General features: G+C 36.4%; 6 gene segments (V, D, J or C); all 6 read right to left on the bottom strand.

The window, feature by feature from the left end:
* Positions 1 to 1641: 1641 nt before the first annotated feature.
* LOC127139301 (Ig heavy chain V region 6.96-like) lies at positions 1642 to 2186 on the bottom strand (the record flags this gene model as incomplete). The annotated part of the segment is given in 2 exon segments: positions 1642 to 1947; positions 2040 to 2186. Coding segments are annotated over 2 exon segments (355 nt in total), but the record flags the coding sequence as incomplete, so codon positions are not given.
* Positions 2187 to 3568: 1382 nt separating this feature from the next.
* LOC127139304 (Ig heavy chain V region 914-like) lies at positions 3569 to 4207 on the bottom strand. The segment is given in 2 exon segments: positions 3569 to 4017; positions 4107 to 4207. Coding segments are annotated over 2 exon segments (363 nt in total).
* Positions 4208 to 6172: 1965 nt separating this feature from the next.
* LOC108886229 (Ig heavy chain V region 914-like) lies at positions 6173 to 6975 on the bottom strand. The segment is given in 2 exon segments: positions 6173 to 6760; positions 6845 to 6975. Coding segments are annotated over 2 exon segments (456 nt in total).
* A 900-nt stretch (positions 6976 to 7875) lies between these two features.
* Positions 7876 to 8460, bottom strand: LOC127139300 (Ig heavy chain V region 5A-like). The segment is given in 2 exon segments: positions 7876 to 8249; positions 8347 to 8460. Coding segments are annotated over 2 exon segments (402 nt in total).
* Positions 8461 to 10909: 2449 nt separating this feature from the next.
* Positions 10910 to 11732, bottom strand: LOC127139303 (Ig heavy chain V region 6.96-like). The segment is given in 2 exon segments: positions 10910 to 11498; positions 11583 to 11732. Coding segments are annotated over 2 exon segments (363 nt in total).
* A 2561-nt stretch (positions 11733 to 14293) lies between these two features.
* On the bottom strand, positions 14294 to 15291 carry LOC127139298 (Ig heavy chain V region 914-like). The segment is given in 2 exon segments: positions 14294 to 15105; positions 15188 to 15291. Coding segments are annotated over 2 exon segments (447 nt in total).
* Positions 15292 to 17943: the final 2652 nt, after the last annotated feature.

The following is a 17943-nucleotide window of genomic DNA, read 5'->3' as shown; positions in this document are numbered from 1 at the left end:
CAGTCTGATGTAAAGTTTTTATAGCTGAGTAACAAGGAAGGTCACTGAGTTTGCATAGAATCAAACATATGAAGCATCAGTTCAGTGTTCAGTGCTATTATATCTGCAGAGTGAAATCACTTATTTCAGAAACATGTCTCTGCATTCACAGTAATTAAAAATTGTTATTTGCAGTAAACTATCAATGCCTAAATGAATTGTACTGAAAACATTTCAACATTACATTAAAACACAATTCTAGCATAGTGAAAAACAGGAATATAGATCACTGTCACCACTTTTAATGAGTTTATTAACATGAAGAATTCTTTTATTGTGGATAACGGAAAATATTAAAATCAGAACTGCAATAGCAATGATTATTTGCACATGGAAATAAAGGAGAAACCAGCAGGAATGTTAATGTTCCATGAACTATGTTAACAGTGAGCTTAGTCTGTTTTCAAATCAGGTGACTTCTCTTTATATTTGATATGAACTCTTTCCCTGAGAGAATTTATTTACTGTCAACATCAGATTCATGATGAACTTCAAATGTTTCAGCACTGCACGTCATATTTTTTATTCACTCATTTTTGTACTTAACAACACTTACTTAATTATTTGCTGCAAACACAAGTACTGACAGCAGCCCAGATCATGTGAACAGTATATATAGGTATATATATATATATATATATATATATATAGTATAAACAAGTTTGTCTGTGGCTAGTTTGCAGATTTACATAAATGATTTTTAACGGTTACACCTGGCAGATGGTTTGATGACAGAAAAGCATGAAGTCCTGAGAGGAAAACCGCTACACAGGAACTGAAACCTTTTCTCTCTCTCTCTCTTTCTTGGTTTATTGTTTGTTATTGAATTAGTTTTGGGTTTACTATGTAGAGTAGATTTATGAAACAACAAAACTTAATATTTTCCCCACATTCTTTTAGACTTTTGTCTGAAATTAAAAGGTGACAGATATTATGAGGTATTTAAATATCACCGTGTTGCATCATGCAGAATTATAGGTTTTGTTGTTAATTCATCTTTAATCACAGTCTCATAATCACAAAAAATATCCAGTGTATCCAGTGTACAAGACCAACAGGAGGATTAAGGTTTGGTTCGGTGCAGGACTCAAGTATCAGTTTTTTCGGAACACCAGATTTAATAACAGAGAACCATGACACTGACTGTCCTCAAAGGTATCTGCAACATTATTTTTCACTCTCATATTGTCACTCATAACACATAAATTTGTTCCACATAAAATCAATATAATTTGGGTATTCTCTAGAAATGCATAGTACTCCACAGTTTCATTTTAGCAGATTGTTGTGCTGTTTTTGACCATTTTACAAATAAGTGATTTTTATTGTGTTTTATTTTTTATGTGTTTAAGGTTTAAGTGTATTATTTTGAATTTGTATGATGCAGGGATAAATATTAATTTTTATTATAAAATATGGTGTTTTACATGTATTGTAAATATGCATGTGAATAATACAGAATGTAAAACAAATATAAATAGAAAATAACATGTGTAATATATTTAAAAAATATATTAAATAAATACTTAATACTCCTCCAGCTGGAGAGGTGAGTACTGTAGGATTTTGTACAGCTGCTCAACAACTCCAGTCACTGTGGCTCTCGAGCACAATAATAAACAGCAGAATCTTCAGTCTTCAGACTGTTCATCTGCAGATACAGCTGCTGTCTGCTGTTGTCTCTGGAGATGGTAAACCGGCCTTGGACTGACTGAGAGTAGAGTTTGCTGCTACCACTACCACTCTCAATCCTGGCAACCCACTCCAGTCCTTTTCCAGGAGCCTGTCTGATCCAGTGCATATAGTAGTCACTGAATGTGAACCCAGATGTTGTACAGGTCAGTGTGTGAGATTCTCCAGGTCCTTTAACCACTGGTTCAGATTGTGTCAGAGTCTGACCATTAACACCTGTCAAAATAAACAAGCAAAATAGTCACCTTGTGTAACCTGGCAACTTCTTGAACATGGCTGCTATTCAAGATCTTTAGCTATGTTCTCACCTGCCCAGCAGAGAGTTAAAAGCAGCAGTCCTGTCCTATAGTCCATCATGTTAAACTGTGTGTCCACTGTTCTCTGTCATCCTCTCTGCAGTCAGATAAGTAGAGATGGAAGACATATGAATTTTGCATTGACTCCTCCTCACATTGAGGAGAGAAGTGGAGTGGACTTGGATATCAGTTACTGTTTGGTAAGACTGGAGAATATTTTCTTGTGCACTTGTCATAATTTGGGCACTAGGTTGACAAAAACATTGTTTAAGTTGGTTGTGCTTCATTATTAATTTAATATTACACATCTGACATTTATTTATCAATTTTAAAATAGCCTACCTCAAAAGAGAGCATGTTAAATTCTTTGTTCCTAAAAATCCATAGAGGAGACTAAATCATACAGTCACTACAATTTGCATTTTCACTTATTACCATTACAGTGAGATTGACTTTTTTTAGTTTTTACTGCTGTTATTATTTAGATGTCACACAGAAATATTGCATTGCTTTTTTAAAAAAAAAAAAGAAATGTTTCAGTTAAATAGAAATTCCATCCTGTTAAACACTTTTTGCAGAGGATGTGTCATAATTTCATCTCACTTTGATAGATATTAAAGTAAATTATTGTAATATCTCACCATTTGTATGAATATTCATGAAAGATTTGTGTTATCTTTAAGACTTCATGTAAAATTGATTTTGTACAAATGAATCATCAATTATGTCTTATGTCTTTAATTACCATTAGAATCAATTTTATATTATTTACACATTGTCAGTGCTAAACACATTCTATTTAAAGACTGTTAACTCAGTGAACTCATGTGAAATCATTAGTGGTCTGAGGGCTCCTCCTCTGGTGGCTTCATGTTACAAGTGTTTTTGTTCAGGACTACAGATGGTTTGTGTTATTGTGACTTTCTCACACAGCAGTGTCTTCAGGCTGCACATTCTGTCCATTTAGAGTTAATGTGTTTCTGGAGGAGTCTAAGCTGATACTGAACATGTTATTTAGTGAATCTTTGTAGAATGTGCTGTATCCAGCTGCTGCACTTCCAATCCACTCCATTTCTTTCCCTGCAGGTTGTCTGATCCAAGATGTCCAATAGTCGCTAACAGAATATGAGACCTGACAGGTGATGGTCAGACGCTGACCTGGTTGCACAGTCACAGAGGCTGGCTGTGTCAACTGTTCACACTTCACACCTGTAAAGAAAAAAAAACACTTTCTTATAAATGATCAAGTTACACAGCAATAGAAGAAATGTTGACTATGACAAATCCAGAGAGACTCACAGGATCCAGCTGCCAACAGCAGCAGCAGAGCTACAGAAAACATGCTTGATGGTGAAACTGACGTGCTGTGAACTCCACTGACAGTCTGATGTGAAGTTTTTATAGCTGAGTAACAAGGAAGGTCACTGAGTTTGCATAGAATCAAACATATGAAGCGTCAGTGTTGAGCCTATACAGGAGCCAATAAAATAATTTCAGCAACCAGTGCTGTCATTAACCCTTTAATGAACAAATGATCATAGTTGTGTTTAAAATTAGTAATTTATTATTTTAAAATATGTCTAACATAAAATACAACAACATTGTAAAAACTGTGCATGAAAATTAAATTTAATACACAACAAAAGGATTTTGTACAGCTGCTAAACCAACTCCAGTCACTGTGACTCTCGAGCACAATAATAAACAGCAGAATCTTCAGTCTTCAGACTGTTCATCTGCAGATACAGCTGCTGTCTGCTGTTGTCTCTGGAGATGGTAAACCGGCCTTGGACTGACTGAGAGTAGGATTTGCTGCTACCACTACTATAAATCCAGGCAATCCACTCCAGTCCTTTTCCAGGAGTCTGTCTGACCCAGGCCATATCATAGCTGCTAAATGAGAATCCAGAGGCTGTACAGGTCAGTGTGTGGGATTCTCCAGGTCTTTTAACCACTGGTTCAGATTCTGTCAGAGTCTGACCATCAACACCTGTCAAGACAAAAAACAAAACAGTAATTTGCTATGAGTTGGTAACTCTTAGAAGACAAATTCAGCTCAACATCAGTGAAAGTCTTCACCTGCCCAGCAGAGAGTTAAAAGCAGCAGTCCTGTCCTATAGTCCATCATGTTAAACTGTGCATCCACTGTTCTCTGTCATCCTCTCTGCAGTCAGATAAGTAGAGGTGGAAGACATCTGAGTTTTGCATTGACTCCACCTCACAGGGAGGAGACTTGGCCATTAGACCTTCTTTGTTAGATTTAGAGAATTTTAATCTATGGTCAGAGAATGGTCTTCTTCTTCTGGTTGTATTTTGTAATTTGAATCTTGGCTGTCAGGGAGGAGACAACTACATTGGTCTTGAATCTCACTTCTTGTTTGGTTAAATGTGTTTTAAATAGAGTTACTTGATTATCAACATTACCATTTGAGTAATTAACAACAGTCAGTGAGTTAGTGGTTCACAACTCAACTGGATGGGGCATTGTGAAACATTTTGGTCATTTCATGGCAGAAATGTTGGTAAGAGATCATCATTAAGAGGAGAACATTAATAGTTTTCATGACACTGCAAACAATTAGATAAACCACTCTGTATTGCTTCTCCTATATGGGTGTTACTGGGCTAAGTGCCAAAGCCAACCCTTGTTTGCCCTCTAGAGTTTAAAAACAGGAATAGTGATTACTTTTAACATTCAAGAAACCTGTGATACCCAGAAGTAGAAAGGGTGTTAGTGACGCCCTGTGTCACCTGTTTCAGAAAAGACCGATATTTCCATTATTGTTTGGTTTGTTTGACATAATTCATTTCACTTTGTCTAAAATGACTAATTTTAAGGTACCAGCCACAAATCTTTAACAAAAGCATAAGTTACACTTGAAGTCTTTTCGCTCCCTGTCAACACTGTTTATCAGCAACAGGGAGTGACTGAATGCTCTCAGTTGCTCTATATTAGGTAATGTTGAAAAGGCAGAGCAGAACTGTACTTTTGTTACCCAACCCACCAATTAAATTAACAAGTCAATTTGAACTCTGTTTTGTACACTAGAACATTGCTAACAACACTTGATCTTATCTTATCAGCAGGTTATAATTTTGAATGTTTAACTAAATGGATGTTTTCTGCTTTTTGAAATGTAATTTTTATTTTCTTGTGTGTACATGGCATAAATTAAGAGAGAGTGTAACTGCTCTCATTGGACCACCTTGTATAAGTAAATGTTGAATAAATAAGCTTCATAAAGGTCTCTGTTAGGGTTGTACTGGATCGCATTATATTAAACAGATGTACCCAGTAAACTGGTAACTATTTGTTGCAATTTTACAGTTTCATTTTTTTCCAAACAGTCTGAATATGCAACCACTCTTCTTTAAAAACAAGAGAAGTAGTAACATTAATTTAAAGTAGAAACAGCATGGTACTTAATGATTGATGATAATGATTATAATGAAAAATAACATCAAATGAGTGAACTGTGTCTTTGATTCTTAAACATCTGTTCACGCAGTGTGTTCAAGAGTCATATTTGAATTTAGTTAGTTAGTCAGCCACACTTGTACTCTTTCTTTTCAAGTTTTGTTTTCATCACTGTTAAATGTCAAATTGTCTGTTTATTATAAAGTGTCCCAGGTGTCACTGTGATCACAGACAACAAGTCTGTGGAGGTTTTTGTGCAGCTGCTTCACTGTCTTCATTCACTGTGCTTTATCGAGCACAGAAGTAAACAGCAGAATCTTCAGCTGTCAGACTGTTGACCTGGAGGTACTGAGTGCTGCTGGACACATCTTCAGTCATGATGAAACGACTTTGAAAGGAGCTGCCATAGTTTGGAGAGTTTGTATTTATGATTATATACCCCATCCACTTTCAGCTTCCAGCTTTCCTGTCTCCCATCGTATCCAGTGTATAGCATAGCTTGTCATGCTATAATCAGATGTCATACATGACATCTTCACTGTCTCTCCAGGTCTTTTCAACTAAAATGGAAACTGGTCCAGTTTCATCTCACTCCAGACGCCTGTAAGTAAAGAAGAAGAAAGTCTACTTATTGGAGTAAGTTCTACCAGTCCTGTGTGGAAACCAGCTCTGTTTGGAATGTTTGAGGCCCTAAATGAAGATGAAAAAATCTTTACCAATACCACAATTTATCTGAATTGAATTGTTTAATGTTGATCACTAATTTCACAGCGTACCCCCCAAAAAAGTGTTGATTCTTTACAAATCTCAATTTGCTTTGATCAGTTTTACTTATATACATAGCTTTTTACACCAATGGGATGATGGAGAATAGGAATCAAAGGAACCTGTTTGATAATAAAAGTGATTCAAGATAAGTGATACTGAGACAACAGAATGTTCCCAGTGGTGAGGGTAAATGGAGGAAGTAGTTTTTGTATGACTCTCTTATTACTGTCTCTGACTGTGTGTTTTCTGGCACAGTAATACACTGCTGTGTCCTCAGTCTTCAAACTGTTCTTCTGTAGATAGAGTTTACTGCTGGAGTCATCTCTGGAGATGGTGAATCTACCCTGGACTGACTGGGAGTAATAGATAGGAGAACTATCTGTGCTTATGTAAGCAATCCACTCCAGTCTTTTTCCAGGAGCCTGTCTGATCCAGGCCATACCGTAGCTGCTGAATGTGAATCCAGAGGCTGTACAGGTCAGTGTGTGGGATTCTCCAGGTCTTTTAACTACTGGTTCAGATTCTGTCAGAGTCTGACCATCAACACCTGTCAATAGAAGAAAGAAAAAATGTCATGTGTTACGTTAGTGACAAATCAAAATATGTCAGACCAATCAGTGAAAATCTTTACCTGCTAAGCATAGAGTTAAAAGCAGCAGTCCTGTCCTATAGTCCATCATGTTAAACTGTGTGTCCACTGTTCTCTGTCATCCTCTCTGCAGTCAGATAAGTAGAGGTGGAAGACATCTGAGTTTTGCATTGACTCCTCCTCACAGGGAGGTTCGCATGGAACTATTTAAGTTAGTTGTCCTCATTCAGCACAGTCTGCATCACAGGAAGACTTTGACAAAAAACATTTTAACAGAAAAAAAAGTAACATCTTAAAAATTGTTGACAATAAAAGTGAATGAAAGTTAAGGCGCCTGTTGAGAAAATTATTTAAGCAATAAACATGAATTCAGGAAGAATATGTAACCATGATTTTCAGTCAGTATAAATAAAATTTTCACTGAAATATAAACACTGTTACATTGTGTTTGCCATCTTACATTGGCTCGATCTCACAGGGAAGATAGAGTTTGGCCTATTGTTTGCTGGACTTGGAAAGCAATAATGCAGGAGTTGCTACACCAGGCAAAATGTAGTTGATTTTAAAAATAATTGATTTGAACAGCATCCCCAAACAATATCTAATTTTATCTTAACATTAAATTTTGTTTTCACCCATTTTAATTCATTTTTATTTTCACACACATAAATAAAAACCTAATCCCGACATGATAGGAAGATAGGACATCTAAAATCTAAATCAATGTACATCAAAAAACATGACATTTAACAGTCATTAAACTCATTGTTATTCTTATTAAAGACTTCTGATTCTCTGAACTTGTAAATGCTGTTGTTATCTAGATATTTTTACATGGACATTACATTGTCCATGCAAGTTTCACTTTTGTGAGCTACAAAGAATACCTTGAATTTTGGAAGGAAACAAAGAAAAGTGGCATATTTCAGACATCGGAACATTCCTGAATGTCTTAAATTATTATTAGAGTTAAGAGTCTATTTTATATTCCACAATTTCAGTGCAAATTACATTCTACTGAAGACTCTTTTGTCTGGACTTTTTGTCATCATTAGTGGTCTGAGGGCTCCTCCTCTGGTGGCTTCATGTTACAAGTGTTCAGGCACTGAGGGGTTTTTGTTCAGGTCTACAGATGGTTTGTGTTGTTGTGTGTCTCTGGCACAGTAATACACAGCAGTGTCTTCAGGCTGCACATTCTGTCCATTTAGAGTCGCTGTGTTGCTGGAAGAGTCTACGTCAATACTGAACTTGTTCTTTAGTGAATCTTTGTAGGCTGTGCCTCCAGTATATTTGCTTCCAATCCACTCCAGTCCTTTCCCTGCAGGCTGTCTGATCCAACCTGTGTAGTAGCTGCCCACAGAATAAGAGACCTGACAGGTGATGGTCAGACGTTGACCTGGCTGCACAGTCACAGAGGCTGGCTGTGTCAACTGTTCACACTTCACACCTGTAAAAAAAAAAAAAAAGAAAACACTTTCTTATAAATGATCAAGTTATACAGCAAAAGAAGAAATGTTGATTATAACAAATCCAGAGCAACTCACAGGATCCAGCTGCCAACAGCAGCAGCAGAGCTACAGAAAACATGCTTGATGGTGAAACTGACGTGCTGTGAACTCCACTGACAGTCTGATGTGAAGTTTTTATAGCTGAGTAACAAGGAAGGTCATTGAGTTTGCATAGAATCAAACATATGAAGCATCAGTGTTGGTCTGACTGGAGCCAATAGAAGAGTCTGTCCAGTGTTATTATACCTGTATTATTATACAGAGACAAGGATAATTATTCTTAACATGAATGTTGTGAAATAATATTCATTAAAATAAGTACTATAATAATATGCAATGTTGTAAACTTTTTCTCAGAGAGAATTTATTTACTGTCATCACCTCCTACATCAGATTCATGATTAACTTATCAACACAGCATTTTGTTACTGCAGCATTTGTTCTTCTGTTTTTTTTACTTATTATATACTTAGTCTCTGATTTGCTGAAAAAATAGTGACTACAGCCAGGATCATATGAATAGTATTATAATTATGTATAATAAGCTTAACTTTGCTGTGGCTGGTTTGCCTAAGAGACTTTTAATGGTTGTAGTATTTGCAGACATTTGAAGAAACAGACATACAGAGAAATGTGTCTCTAAAGGAAAACAGCTGCACAGGAACTGAAACCAGAGTGACAACATGCAAAAAACTATATCCTTTAACATACATGAAAACTGGGCTAGTTTATGTACGTGTGAATTACTTTTTGTGATTATGATCGCAGTTCATTTTACCATTATCTGTGTAGTTGTATCAGAAATTAACAGTCTTGATCAATGAGGATGCAGTGTGGTTTCAAACTATCAGTATTCTCCCTACATCTTCGCTACAAATTTCTCTGCAATTAAAATATTACAGTTACTGTGACTACAATGTTCCTATGCTTTCACAAAAAATTAAAAATTAATAATCCAATATATAAATATATTAGATTCAAGTACATGTACTATGTTTCTAAACAAGACTGGCATTGTTTATCTCTACCTTACAGATCAGTGTTGTCTTCTCTCAGACATGATTGTTGAGACGTGCTGTGAACTCCACTGACAGTCTGATGTGAAGTTTTTATAGCTTAGTAACATGGAAGGTCACTGAGTTTGCATAGAATCAAATCTATGAAGCATCAGTGTTGTGCCAATACAGGAGTCTGTTTAGGGTTATTATATCTGCAGAGTGAAAATCTGCTGGGAAATCATCTCTGGTTTACCTATGGTATTTTTATTTATTATGCATTTATTGTATTACAGTGCCATGATTATGTAAGTACACTGAAAAGTTAAGTTATGAACTGGTCTGAAATCATTTGTGGTCTGAGGGCTCCTCCTCTGATGGCTAATGGTTTGTGTTATTGTGACTCTCTGGCACAGTAATACACAGCAGTGTCTTCAGGCTGAACATTCTGCACATTGAGAGTCACTGTTTTACTGGCAGGAGTTACTGGAGTCTGTGCTGATACTGAATTTGTTCTTTAGTGAATCTTTGTAGACTGTGGTGGATCCAGCTGCATATCCAATCCACTCCAGTTCTTTCCCTGCAGGCTGTCTGATCCAAGCTGTCCAGTTGTCGTTAACAGAATAAAAGTCACTCTGCACAGTCACAGAGGCTGGCTGTGTCAACTGTACAAACTTCACACCTGTGAAAGAGAAAAGCCTTCAGACAAATTATTGTTATTATTGTATTTTACCCGTAGAATGAAAACAAGAAAACTTTGATATAAGTACTGGAAATATTCACACAGTAACTATTCCCTAAACAGGTAAATAAAAGGTTGTTTTTTTTTTGTTTGTTTGTTTTTTTTTTTTGTTTTTTGTTTTTTTTTTGTTTTTTTTTTTTTTTGATTAAATGGGATTAATTAGATCAAGTTAATACATAACTTTTGTTTGGGTAGAAGCATTTGAACTATGACAATATCCAATGTAGACGGCAAGCAGGGGTATTGAGTTTGATTTCAGTCCACAGTTTGAGTGCAGAAAGAAAAATTGACAGTGACTGTCTTCTAGTGACATAATAAGAGAAATCACAATATTATTTTTATTGTCATATTAAGACTCACTTTAGATTACACAACATGTAGACATATTATTGTGTCTTTGTGGTATATTTGATGGTGATGTTGATGTGAAGATGATGAAGAGAAGATCTCCGCTGACACTGACTTACTTGTATATAGAAGTTTATTACAAAGTAGTTCAGCATCGGACAAGCACTGCAGTAGCCTGTGAGAGGATCCAAGCCAATATGGATCTCTCTCCCTAACAGCTCTGAACACCAGTATATATACATTGGTTGTTTACATGGTTCATAAGAAACATCTGGACCTTCATTCAATGCCTTCACTGTCAAGAGGAAGATGATGGGTAAGAGGAAACCCTCACCTTTAACCTCTACTAGCCTAGGGGTCACATTCTTAACTCTTATCCTAAGCATAAACCCCAAGGGCTAACTCAGACATAGGAAACTCGTAAAAAGTGAAAGTATCTGGAAACCCTCAGACATTCCAAAAAGACAAAAACATACATAAAACATCCTGTATACTACATCTTATTTACAGAAATGCATCATTTATTCTCAGGAATCAGATCGTTGTGCTGTCCTTGACCCCTTTATGAACAGTGAACTTTGTTTTGTTTTGTTTAGTAAGATTTCTCAAGAATGGCATTCAGGAATTTGTACAGCACAAAGACAGTGGTTAATTTATAATAGAAATATATGTATATTGTTGATATAACGATATCAAATTTGATATTTGATATACAATACACATGATATAAAAATGCTTAATGAAAGATGCGTATTGTAGGATTTTGTACAGCTGTTCAACCAATTCCAGTCACTGTGGCTCTCGAGCACAATAATAAACAGCAGAATCTTCAGTCTTCAGACTGTTCATCTGCAGATACACCTGCTGTCTGCTGTTGTCTCTGGAGATGGTAAACCGGCCTTGGACTGACTGAGAGTAGTGTTTGCTGCTGCCACTGCTATCAAGCCAGGCAACCCACTCCAGTCCTTTTCCAGGAGCCTGTCTGACCCAAGCCATATGGTAGCTGCTGAGTGTGAATCCAGAGGCTGTACAGGTCAGTGTGTGGGATTCTCCAGGCCTTTTAACCACTGGTTCAGATTCTGTCAGAGTCTGACCATCAACACCTGTAAAAAGAATAAAAGACATCAAGTGAAACTGGCTGCTGAGATAATTAACTATGTGAAATTATGATAAGTGAAAGTCTTCACCTGCCCAGCAGAGAGTTAAAAGCAGCAGTCCTGTCCTATAGTCCATCATGTTAAACTGTGTGTCCACTGTTCTCTGTCATCCTCTCTGCAGTCAGATAAGTAGAGGTGGAAGACATCTGAGTTTTGCATTGACTCCTCCTCCTATTAATACATTCATTTCTACTAATGTTTTAACATGGATCTAAACTCAAGAAAACAGTGTGCAAAAATAGACTATACATGTTCATCTTCATCTCTGACTATACCATTAGAGTTTCACAGTGATCAATCCTGAGACCAATTCTATTTAGCTTATACATTAATGAACTTCCCTTGATTTGCCCAGAGATCTACTTTCAGATGTATGCAGATGATACAGTTATTTATACCCATGCTAAAACAAGAGCACAAACTGCTTCAATCACAGCTGTCTCACTACTCACTTAATGTGAGTAAAATTGTTGGCATGTATTTTTCTATAGAGAAATAGCACACATCAACATGACAATAAATATTGTTGAGAACTTCAAGTATCTGAGCATAATCATTGATTCTAACTTAAATTTTAAGAAACATATGAGTGCTGGAGCTATAGTCTAATGAATTTTAGACGACTTAAGCTGTTGCTTAAGTCTTTATGCATTCAATGATTTATTAGGATCTCATCTTACTGTGTCATGAGCTGGTCCCAAGCAGGTGTGATTCTGTTAAAACCATTATACACTCATCACAAACAATCTGTTAAAATTCTTAATAAAATAAATTTCTCTGTTTTGCAGATATGTGCCTGATGCATAAATTAATTAATGATCTTGTCCCATCACCACTTAAGCAATGTGTGCCATTCTACAGGGATAATGCTGGGGAAACCGGGGCATCAGTCAGAGGTGACTACTCAGCTAAATTCAGGAAACCCATATCAGAAAATACACAAGCTTCAATATGATTAAAACAACAATTAAAATATGGCTCAAGGTAAAATCAGTCATGTGATCACTGATCTAACATGACATCGGCTGAAGAATGACTCAGTAACTAATGTAGTTATGATTCAGAGATAAGATGTGTTTTTTGAGTAAATTGAACAACTGTTTTTTTCTCAGTGAACTGGTGTGAAATCATTAGTGGTCTGAGGGCTCCTCCTCTGGTGGCTTCATGTTACAAGTGTTCAGGCACTGAGGGGTTTTTGTTCAGGTCTACAGATGGTTTGTGTTGTTGTGTATCTGGCACAGTAATACACAGCAGTATCTTCAGACTGCACATTCTGTCCATTTAGAGTCACTGTGTTTCTGGAAGAGTCTAAGCTGATACTGAACTTGTTCTTTAGTGAATTTTTGTAGTATGTGTCATATCCAACATGTCTACTTCCAATCCACTCCATTTTTTTCCCTGCAGGCTGTCTGACCCAAGATGTGCGAAACCTGCTAACAGAATAAGAGACCTGACAGGTGATGGTCAGACGTTGACCTGGCTGCACAGTCACAGAGGCTGGCTGTGTCAACTGTACACAATTCACACCTGTAAAAAAATAAAGACATTTTTTTTCTAATAAATTATGAAGTTATACAGCAAAAGAAGAAATGTTGACTATTATAAATCCAGAGAGACTCACAGGATCCAGCTGCCAACAGCAGCAGCAGAGCTACAGAAAACATGCTTGATGGTGAAACTGACGTGCTGTGAACTCCACTGACAGTCTGATGTGAAGTTTTTATAGCTGAGTAACAAGGAAGGTCACTGAGTTTGCATAGAATCAAATATATGAAGCATCAGTGTTGGTCTGAATGGAGCGAATAGAAGAGTCTGTTCAGAGTTATTATACCTGCAGAATGAAATCACCTCTGTCTTATATATGATGCTTTGATTTCATTTCTTGCTCAATTTTGATACATTGAAATAACATTCATAGTAATAAAACTGTTAGTTTTGCTTTCGCTTTAAACTATTAACTAAATGCTAACTATAAACTAAATGCACTGGAGGGTGGCACAGTGGTGCAGCACTGTCACCTCACAGCAAGAAGGTTCTGGCTTCGCGCCCTGGTTCACTTTGGGCTTTTCTGTGTGGAGTTTGGTTGTTCGCCCTGTGCCTGCATGGGTTCTCTCTGGATACTCCAGCTTCCTCCCACAGTCCAAAAACTTGCAAGTTAACTGGTGACTCTAAATTGCCCGTAGGTGTGGGTGTGAGAGTGAATGGTTGTTTGTCTTTTTGTGTTGGCCCTGCAATGGAATGGTGATCTGTACAGGGTGTACCCCGACTCTCGTCCAATGTCAGCCGGGATAAGTTCCAGCTCCCCTGCGACCCTTAAGGGATAAGCGGTATAGATAATGAATGAATGTATTGTATTGACAATAATTAAATTTTAAAACGTTAAGTAGTTCAGAGCATAATTCCAAACAATGACAAAGATCCTTATTTCTAAAGTGAAAGTTGTGAAATAGTGAAATAATATTTTAATGGATATTATTTCACTCTTCAGTGTTGCTATAATATTCAGTATTGTAAACTCTTTCCCTGAGAGAATTTCTGAACTGTCACCACCTCCTACATCAGATTAATGATAAACTTATTAATAAAGCATTTTGTTATTATAGCATTTAGTCTTCTGTTTATTTACTTATTACCTGTACTTACTGTTTTATTTGCTGCAAAAAAGAAGTGTCAGTAGCCAGGATCATATGAATAATATCATAATTATATATAACAAACTTAACTTTGCTGTGGCTGGTTTGCCAGTGTGATAATATGCAAAAAAAAAGACATCCTTCAGTTTCAATGAAATGTGGGCTGGTTCATGTACTTGTGAATGACTTTTTGTAATTATGATCACATTTGATTTTACCTTTATCACTGTGTAGATGTGTCAAAAATCAAAGCAAAGCAACAGGCTTAATACATTAGATTCATCATATTTCATATTTCATAGTCCATAAGTCCATAAATTCCCTACAAACAACAAGATAGGGTGTCTCAAACCAAACAATAAAGCATATATTCAGTGTGGCTACATTACTACAAGGTTTTCATCAAATATCTAACTGCTGCAGGGAAAATGTATGTCCTTCAAATACATATTTTGAAAAAGCAAGACTGGAAAATATCTTAATTTCAGCACTGTCAACAAAAACATAAACTCATGATCAGAGTCACTGAAAGGTTATACTGAAGAAACTAAATGTGGTGGTGATAAATAGAGGAAGTAGTTCTTGTATGACTCTCCTATTACTGTCTCTCAGTGTGTCTCTGGCACAGTAATACACTGCTGTGTCCTCAGTCTTCAAACTGTTCATCTGTAGATAGACTTTACTGCTGGAGTCATCTCTGGAGATGGTGAATCTACCCTGGACTGACTGGGAGTAATAGATAGGAGAACTATCTGTGCTTATGTAAGCAATCCACTCCAGTCTTTTTCCAGGAGCCTGTCTGATCCAGGCCATACCGTAGCTGCTGAATGTGAATCCAGAGGCTGTACAGGTCAGTGTGTGGGATTCTCCAGGTCTTTTAACCACTGGTTCAGATTCTGTCAAAGTCTGACCATCAACACCTGTCAAGAGAAAAAGAAATGCATGTCACGTGTTACATTAATGGCACAAATGAAAACATGTCAGATCAGTGAAAGTCTTCACCTGCCCAGCAGAGAGTTAAAAGCAGCAGTCCTGTCCTATAGTCCATCATGTTAAACTGTGTGTCCACTGTTCTCTGTCATCCTCTCTGCAGTCAGATAAGTAGAGATGGAAGACATCTGAGTTTTGCATTGACTCCTCCTCACAGGGCGGAAACAGCTGAGTCAGATTTGAATCAGTTATCAAAAATTGTGAAGAAATGTTACTTTTCATATCTTGATAAAAACTCATCTAAAGAGAGACATTAATGTATGAATATAAATTCTAACACAAATCAGTGGTTTACATCAATAGATCTGTTGGAAATGGGAATTTGGGCTGGACATTTAATATATAAAGATTAATGTTTACATAGATCGGTGGTTTGCATCATTACCAAATGACAAAATTGGTTTGATTTGGAGAAATAACTCATCATCAGTAGTTGTGTTCATGTCAGATAAGCACAATCAAATCACTTCTGGTTTTTTGATGTTGATGTTAATACTGGTGCACTTGAAAGAAGGAATTTTCTGTTATCAGCATGAAAATAGACATGACATTATTCATTCGTTTAGTCTTTTTTTTAGTTTGTTGTGTCACTGTGGTTCAGCATGATCAGCAATTAGAAAACTAGTGGAGATTATTATGTGGACTGAGAATGTTTCTCAATCATATCTAAATATAACTGCAAAACAGATTATAAAGATGTAATTTCTAGATAGACTACACTTTGATTTGGAATATAATAAAGAACTATTCCATCTTTTCTTTTTTTTTCTTGCAACATGCATTTACAAACAATTAAGATAGTGAATGTCTGTCATTTAAGAATCTATTTTATATTATTCCAACAATTTCAGTGCAAATTACATTCTATTCAAATACTGTTTTTCTCTGTGAACTGGTGTGAAATCATTAGTGGTCTGAGGGCTCCTCCTCTGGTGGCTTCATGTTACAAGTGTTCAGACACTGAGGGGTTTTTGTTCAGGTCTACAGATGGTTTGTGTTATTGTGTGTCTGGCACAGTAATACACAGCAGTGTCTTCAGGCTGCACATTCTGTCCATTTAGAGTCGCTGTATTGCTGGAAGAGTCTACGTCGATACTGAACTTGTTCTTTAGTGAATCTTTGTAGTAAGAAGCTCCAGTATATTTCATTCCAATCCACTCCAGTCCTTTCCCTGCAGGCTGTCTGATCCAAGCTGTGTAGTAGCTACCAACAGAATAAGAGACCTGACAGGTGATGGTCAGATGTTGACCTGGCTGCACAGTCACAGAGGCTGGCTGTGTCAACTGTTGACACTTCACGTCTGTTAAAGAAAAGAAAATGTTTTGTTATAAATTATGAAGTTATACAGCAAAAGAAGAAATGACAAATCCAGAGAGACTCACAGGATCCAGCTGCCAACAGCAGCAGCAGAGCTACAGAAAACATGCTTGATGGTGAAACTGACGTGCTGTGAACTCCACTGACAGTCTGATGTGAAGTTTTTATAGCTGAGTAACAAGGAAGGTCACTGAGTTTGCATAGAATCAAATATATGAAGCATCAGTGGAGCCAATAAAGAGTGTTATTGTATCTGTAGAGTGAAAAGCTGCCAAGAAATCACATCTGCTTTACACATGATAATTGGATTCCATGATGATGTAAGTGCAATGAAAAGTTAAGATGGGTTGGAAGTTTGCAAGTTTTTGAAGCCTCAGACAAACAGAGAAAATGTTCCTCCAAAGGGAAATATATGCAAAATAAAATGCATTCATGCAATCATGCATTTATATGTTAAGTTCTATATTAATCAACATATTTTGGATAGTCTGGTGGTTACAACAGTCAAAAATAATTCTTGGCACAAAATCAAATGAGAACATTTTCCAGAATGTTAGACTATTCCTTTTACACCAGAGAATTTTATAATTCTTTTACTAAGGATGATAACATTTTTGCACATCCAATCACCTGTTTGATCAGTACACTAAGTGAAATATGGAACATGGTCACTTGGTGACACTATTATCTAGATATAAATAATTACTATGATTGTGATTTTGCAGTTCACATTTCAAGGAAATGTGCTTATGGAGCTTGTGTGTGGATAACACACTTGGGGAACCTCACATCATGTCACATTACAAATCTGTAATAACTAAAAAAAAAAAAAAAAAAAAAAACACAAACTATTGCCCAGTTTGATTATTAAATCATCAATATTATTTTAATTTCTCAGAGGACATTCACTGATTAGCCACAACATTAGAACCACTGGTGGATGAAGTGAATAACGTTGATCATCTTGTTACAATACAATGTTCTGCTGGGAATCTTTGGGTATATACTGTACACACACACACACACACACACACACACATATATACACACACACACACACACATATATATATATATATATATATATATAGATATAGATTTAGATATAGATAGATAGATAGATAGATAGATAGATATATCAAGAAAAATATAGATACATTGTTTATATTAAGATGTAATGCAAAATTGTTACTATACAATAAATATCATATTAAAAAAATGCTAAATGATTTGGCTAGACCAGCCTCAAAGATGAGTACTGTAGGATTTTGTTCAGCTGCTAAACCAACTCCAGTAGCTATGACTCTCGAGCACAATAATAAACAGCAGAATCTTCAGTCTTCAGACTGTTCATCTGCAGATACAGCTGCTGTCTGCTGTTGTCTCTGGAGATGGTAAACCGGCCTTGGACTGACTGAGAGTAATAAGTGCTGCTACTGTCATAATTACTCG

Source organism: Lates calcarifer, unplaced genomic scaffold, assembly GCF_001640805.2.
Source record: "Lates calcarifer isolate ASB-BC8 unplaced genomic scaffold, TLL_Latcal_v3 _unitig_10_quiver_990, whole genome shotgun sequence".
Lineage (NCBI taxonomy): Eukaryota > Metazoa > Chordata > Actinopteri > Centropomidae > Lates > Lates calcarifer.
Note: the sequence above shows the minus strand (reverse complement) of the source record. Positions and strands in the feature narration are given on the sequence as shown.